We start from the raw sequence: 7,218 nt of genomic DNA on the forward strand, positions 1-7,218 counted from the left end.
CCTGCTGTTCTGCAGTCAGAGACATTCTAAAGTTTTGCATTTCTTCATTTTTTCTTTTCTCTTGCTCTTCAAGTTGCTCCAAAAATTTTATTTTCTCTTCCTCAAGTTTTTCTTGAAGCTCAATAACCAAGTTTGATGCAGCAGATAATTCAATGGAAGGACTTTAAAAGAAAATTTTAAGAATTTAAATATGCATTACAGAAATACAGTTCAAGAACAGATAAACACAAGCAAAGAAAAACCTGATGAGTCCCTGCTCCTTCCTTACTCCAAAGATAGAGCAGTGAATATGCTTGTCCATTACAGTTATTGTTCGGCTACATGGACATGGCCTGAAGTCATGAAATATGAAGCAACAGCACTGAAACATGGGCATCAAAGCTAAGTGTTTAGGTCTGTAAGCATGCAAGTGCTAAACATAGGCATTATATTGCTGAAAAGTAACACTAAATTGCAAAGCAAGCTTTGAAGTATAGGAATTTGGTGTCAAAACAAGCAGCAAAGCATTGAGAAATAAGTCTCGTGAGACTAAGGATAGTCATTGAAGGTCGTTAAAGTGCTGAAGTGAGCTCTTATTTATTAACAACAGACTGGCTAGAAGACTGGGACATAAAAGAGACAGCTCCTGAGCATGTTTCATTGAAGGTGCTCAAAAAGAACTGACTAAAAGGTTCCAAGGGCAGAAATTCAGCTTTGAGGATTGTGGGCAACTGCCAGTAAGCAGTCTGGTTTACATTCCGTATGATTACTGTTGTCTTTAGGGGTGAAAAAACTCCAGAAGCTAGGGAAGACCTGAGAAACTGAAATTCAGGAGTGAGAATCCTGGAGGACTGTATCTTTAGAGATACATGCCTTTCCCGCTGCAATCATAGAATGTACCGTTTTAAAAATCTAACTTCCATTATATAGTGACACTTGTCTTAAAAAGTCATTTGAAAGAACCAACAAAAACTGATTTCTCAATGAAGATAGTCTTCTAACATAAAAAGGAGGCGAAATTTAATCAAAATGGGGAGATTGAGGCAATCTCTTACAACAGGTTTTCTAGTCAGGGTGATGGTTTCTTGCATAAATTTCACAGAATATTTTTACATACTTTTTCAGTGTTTGTGCTTCTGTCAAAACTTGTTGCTTAATAATGCTGTTAGAAATGTACACAAACGTGTTAAAATATGTAAGTTAAACTTTCCCTCAAATGGTACAAGCCAGGGATGCAATTCAAAATTTCTTGCCACTCCTAAATAAAGGGTTCATTTATTAAACTCTATTTTTAGATTTCAAGCCAATCACGTAACTGTAGGAGCAAAAAAATATAATAGTAACAATTATGATTGGGATGAGGTAATAGTAATTTAAGCCTGAACAAAAGAGCTCACACTATGGGGATAAGTTTTGCAGAATTTATTCTTTTTGAAGACTTCTTAAAACAAAGAACATTAATATAAATGTCATTTGGCACTGTAACTTAACAACTGGCACTTTTAAATGTATAGAAATTGGTATGAATACCATCCAGCTACTGTGAAAGGTTGATCTGTCAATCATGACTACTATAAAAGTGGTTGTTACAGCATGCTAGTGGAGCCTCTCTAGTCTCACTTTTAGCAATTATTCATGCAAAGCATGGGAGATGCTACTCATGGAGGAATTAACCTACATTAAATTATAAATGTTTTACAATTTGGCTGATTTTTCTTAATCTTACTGATTTAGGTTCCTAGGCAGACAGACTGTTTTAACTCATTGTTTTTGACACCTTGTTTTTGACTCACTGTATCACACTGAAAGTTATTTGGTTTTCCCTGTGCGACACAACTGAATATTCTTCCTCACTGTTATATAATTAAAGCCCTATTTGAATCACGGGATGATTGTCAAATAATTGTAGCTGAGTTGTGGACAAGACATGGAAAATTGCAGAAAAGTAATAACGGACTTTTATTAACTGCAGTAATTTGGAAAAGCCATAGAAGACCTATTTGTTTAAGAAAAAATTGCTTGAACAATATAAGCACTCAAATATTATGCATGCTATTTTTTTTTAATAACGAGACATTTTGCTGCAACTATATTCCAGTCATTAATGCGCAGGGCTGACAGTTCGAGCCTCAGCCACTGTCAGCTCAGATAAATGGGGTTCTACTTTAATAATGGGGAAAAAGTGTGTGTTGCATACCTCAAAATATATGCTAAATTGTGGACTGTGCGAAGAAAGCTAATTAAAATTAAAACTGCGATGGAAGTCTAATATTGCGGGATTTGCAATATCACAAATTAAGTAGTGCCTTATACATAAATTCTAAACTTGTCAATGTTCAGACAAGTTTAGAATTTATATATACAAATACAACTTAATTGTGACAGACAGAGCAACTTTTGGGGGGGGGTCTTTTGTTTTAAAAGATCAGAGGGGTAGCCGTGTTAGTCTGGATCTGTAAAAGCAGCAGAGAATCCTGTGGCACCTTATAGACTAACAGATGTTTTCGAGCGTGAGCTTTCGTGGGTGAATACCCACTTCGTCAGACGCAGGTAGTGGAAATTTCCAGGGGTAGGTATATATATATGCTAGCAAGCAAGCTAGAGATAACGAGGTAGTTCAATCAGGGAAGATGGGGCCCTGTTCTAGCAGTAGAGGTGTGAACCAAGAGAGAAGAACCTGGCTCTGTGATGGCAAGCCATTCACAGTCTTTGTTTAGTCTTGAGCTGATGGTGTCAAATTTGCAGATGAACTGAAGGTCAGCAGTTTTCTTTGAAGTCTGGTCTGAAGTTTTTTTGCTGCAGATGGCCACCTAAAGGTCTGCTATAGTGTGGCAGGGAGGTTGAAGTGCTCTCCTAACAGTGTTTTTGATATTGCCATTTCGCTGATATCTGATTTTGTGTCCATTTATTCTTTTCCGTAGTGACTGTTCCAGTTTTGGCCATGTACACCGCAGAGGGCATTGCTGGCATATGATGGCGGTCATATTACATTGTCGGACGTGCAGTGAATGCAAACCAGTGATGGTGTGGCTGATTTGGTTAAGGTTCTGTGATGGGTCGCTGTGTAGGATATGTGGGCAAGAGTTGGCAACTGAGGTTTGTTGCATGGATTGGTCTGAGCTAAGAGTTACTATGGTCGGTGTGCATTGCTGGTGAGATACGTTCAGGTTTGGCAGGTTGTCTGCTGGGGCAAGGATTGGCCCGCCACCCAAGACCTGTGGAAAGTGTTGGGATCATTGTCCAGGATGGGGTTGTAGATCCCTTGATGACGCGCTGGAGGGGTTTTAGCTGGGGCTATGTGATGCCAGTGAGCCACTCCCCTCCAGATCCATGAGAAAAACACTAAGAAACTGCACCATCTAACTCAGGACACTCCCTAAACTAACACCGGAAAAATCAAATAGATACCCTTAGAGCCCCGACAGGGTTATTCTATCTAACTACCCAAATCCCACAAACCCGGAAATCCTGCGCCCATCATCTGGGCAATCGGCACTCTCATCATGAAGGACTGTCTGGGATGAATGTGGACTCTCTACTCCAGACCCTATCTCGCACCAGCACTCCTAGCTATCTCCGTGACACCACTGTGATTTCCTGAGGAAACTACATATGCATTGGTGACATTCAGAAAATCACCATCCTAGCCACCAAATGATTAGTGGTTCTCTACACAAACATCCCACCAACGCAGATGGAAACAAGCTGTCAGGAACCAGTATCCCTGATGATGCAACACAACTGGCTGCTGAGCTTCTGTGCCTTTATACTCAAACACCTATTTCAAATTTGATGACAATATATATCTCCAGATAGTGGCACAGATATGGCCCGAGGCCAAATAGCCAATATTTTTATGGTTGACCTGGAACAACGCTTCCTCAGGCTCTCGTCCAATCACGCCTTCTCTACCTATGCTAATTGAGCATCTTCATCATCTGACCCATGGGGAGGAGACCTCTAGAAAAATTCCACCACGATTCAAAACAACTCCATCCTCCACCTCAACTCAGCCTGGACCAATCTTTACAACTGCGAGGTGAGTCCACTTTCTTCTAGAAACACTGATGAGAGGGACCGGGTGCATAATAAGTGGATGGCAGCTACCATGGGCTGGCATGGCGACCATTGGGCCGAGACCGGAGGCAAGGGAGGCAATTAGGCGGTCGTTTAAGTTTTCAAATAGGGTGTGTTATGTGACCATCACTATTTGCACCGTGGTGTCTAGAATAGTGGACCCTCCAGTGTAGATTTGGTCAGGTCTGAGGTTTGATGTGGGGTGCACAATTAACACAACCGCTATTATGTGTGATAGAGAGACCTTAACACGCACCGCTATTGCGCTACCTCATGCCTCCAGCTGGTCTCGGATAAATGGGCACATCGCATGATTCCATTCGTCTACTCAGCGCAAGCAAGCTTGCAGGTACAACCGCATCTGCTCTCCAACCCTCCTCAGATAAGAGACCACACCTTACCATAGAAGCTCACCAGATCATTCTCACAAAACTACAATACGCAGCATGCGAGACAATTAGGATAACGAAGAGTCAAATCAGAGGGCTCCAGAAATCTGTACCCAAGATAACGCTCTACCACTGACCAAACACAGTACGGCCAATGAAGAAAAAGCAAACACAGGGACTGCGGCGACTGGCCATGAGTGGCACATAACACGGATCGAGCAGCTAAATACCCTCCAGCGTCATGCATTCAGGGATGATCTAGACAGCGTGATTGAATCATTGTACCGAATGAAGAGTGACTGATATAAGTATAGTGATCAATCTCATCCACTGGAGCAATGACCCTACCAACCATACAAATTTCACTGAAGGATATTCTTGGAGTGGGCGCATAGCCCAATTCGTGCCGGTGCCCGATCAGACAAACACTGCCAACCCTGAACGTATTCTCACCAAGACATAACTGCCACTGAGCGTCGTACCATAGTACTCTAGCTCAGGCGAACCAATCCATATGCCAACAAAGATCGCTCGATGTCCGAACTTCTGCACCTGACTATATCTAACTAAGTGGAGCCAAGTCTGATACCATCAACAGACACTAACCAAATCAGCCATTACAGTCACTCGTGTTCATCCAACTGCAACATTCGAAAAACCATATGTAATAGTAAGTGCTCATCGATATTGACCAGCAGATTAGCCACTCCTGCTAAGAACAAAGCGGACCCAACAGAGTCGGACAGTAAGGCCTCAAAGGCGAAAGCGATAAAGATAAATGGATCGCAATATCCCAGATCCAGCCCTAGAGGGAAGGTAGCAATGGAGTTACTGACAGCCAAAAATTCTGGTCATTGTAAGGAAGAGCACCTTCCACCTCCTGGCCACACATAGCAGACCTTAAGGTGGCCATCCCGCAGCAAAAAACTTCAGGACCAGACTTCAAAGAGAAACTGCTGACCTTCAGTCATCTGCAAATTTGACACCATCACGCTCAAAGACTAAACAAAGACTGTGAATGGCTTGCCAATCACAGACCCAGTTTTCTCCTCTTGGTTTCACACCTCTACTCTAGAAAGGGCCCCATCCTCCTGATGGAACTAACCTCGTTATCTCTAGTTGCTTGCTAGCAAAAGTATACCTGCCCCTGGAAATTTCCACTACGTGCATCTGACGAAGTGGGTATTCACCCACGAAAGCTCACGCTCCAAAACGTCTGTTAGTCTATAAGGTGCCACAGGATTCTCTGCTGTTTTAAAAGAGTGGCTTATATGTGATTGTATTCTACTTTGTGGGGAAGCTTCTCCAGGAACTAAAACAGTTAGTGGTGATTACGGCAAATAAGCAAGTTTATAAGCCCCACAGAGTTACCACCTCCTGTGGGGGCATGCATAAAATAGTTCAAATTGGATTCTCCAGAGACCGACAAAAAGAAGTAAATAGCCTATGTTTAAACTGACTCTGAGCTTTCTTTCTGATCCAGCAAATGGACAGGACCTTCTGTCCAAGAGGGGTGGGAGGGAATAGAGAAAATCCTTGAGTGTTGGAGTGACTTGACCCACTGGGGCCCCATAAAATTGATGGATGACCTCTGGTAAGCTTTTAAAATATGCGTAGGTTCTTTTACAGTTTTTATGTTTTCTCTGTAATGCTTTTATCTTAAGAATAAAGAATAAAGGAGTTGTGTGGTAATTTATAGCTGTGGGCAATAGATTGGTCATATAGCCTTCGGAGAGAGAGCAAAATGTAGGAATTTGCCTGTTTAGGCAGTCTGGCTTGCCGGGGATATCTCAGCATAAAATCAGGGAGCTGTGCAGCCTTAAAACCCCAGTCAGGAGTGAGAAAGATACAGGTCTCTGCCCAAGAGAGGCGATGGCTGGGAATTAGAAACCCTTAAATGGGTGCCCTTGGGAGACAACAGAAGAGGAACCACAAGTATAGTTATCATGAAACTGTAACACTGATTTCTTATTTAGTCTGTCTGACATACTAAAATATACACATTTATAAAATGTTTTTTTTACTTCCCTATAGTATTTCTAGTATCATTATGGGAGAGGAAAGTTAAAACTGTAAATCAGTGTTAAATGGTAAGAGTATATTTACCTATCTCTAATAGGTAGCTTGATAATCTACTCCTTTTGGACTTTCCTCAAGGAAACTCCACTGAAATTCAGAAAAGTGAGCATTTGCAAAAACTAGTACAGATTCTCTATGCAAGATGCTCTCCTGTTGACATAGCACTGTCTACACAGGGGTTTAGTTCAGTATCACTATGTCGCTCAGGGGAGTGGATTTGTCACACCTGAACTATGTCGTTATACCGATATAAATCTCTAGTGTAGACCTGGCCTTAATTATTCTAGGTGCTCCTTCTATAAATAGTAAGCAAAGTTACATTTCTCTCAAAAAATTTTAAGATGCTATTTAAACTTTCCCCTCTTCTGGATTCATGGCTCTCTCTAAATTTCCACTCTTGGAAGATTGCAAAATAGTGTATTTTCTGGGGAAGAAAGGCTGGAAATTAAGAAAAAAGATTTTGTTACATTCCATAATGAAAGTGGTCATCAACTTTTAAAACCTGAATACAAGTAATAACATGTAATCTAATGAGTTTTTAAATATCAGTTTAATCAGTATGAGTCCACAAACATTAAAATGCCTTCATCAAAAGTAAAAACGAACAAGTAGTACTTGTGGCACCTTAGAGACTAACATATTTATTTGGGCATAAGCTTTTGTGGGCTAAAACCCACTTCATCAAATGCAGTGG

General features: G+C 41.2%; 1 protein-coding gene across 4 annotated transcripts in view; it reads right to left on the reverse strand.

The window, feature by feature from the left end:
* Positions 1–7,218, reverse strand: part of RB1CC1 (RB1 inducible coiled-coil 1) — a 171,237-nt gene that overhangs the window by 50,056 nt on the left and 113,963 nt on the right. For all 4 annotated transcript variants that reach the window (XM_075063021.1, XM_075063020.1, XM_075063022.1 and 1 more), the window contains one exon: positions 2–161. In XM_075063021.1, coding sequence (XP_074919122.1) covers positions 2–161 — 160 coding nt within the window. The remainder of the gene's footprint in view (position 1; positions 162–7,218) is intronic.

This window comes from Chelonoidis abingdonii, chromosome 2 (genome assembly GCF_003597395.2).
Source record: "Chelonoidis abingdonii isolate Lonesome George chromosome 2, CheloAbing_2.0, whole genome shotgun sequence".
Classification (NCBI taxonomy): Eukaryota; Metazoa; Chordata; order Testudines; family Testudinidae; genus Chelonoidis; species Chelonoidis abingdonii.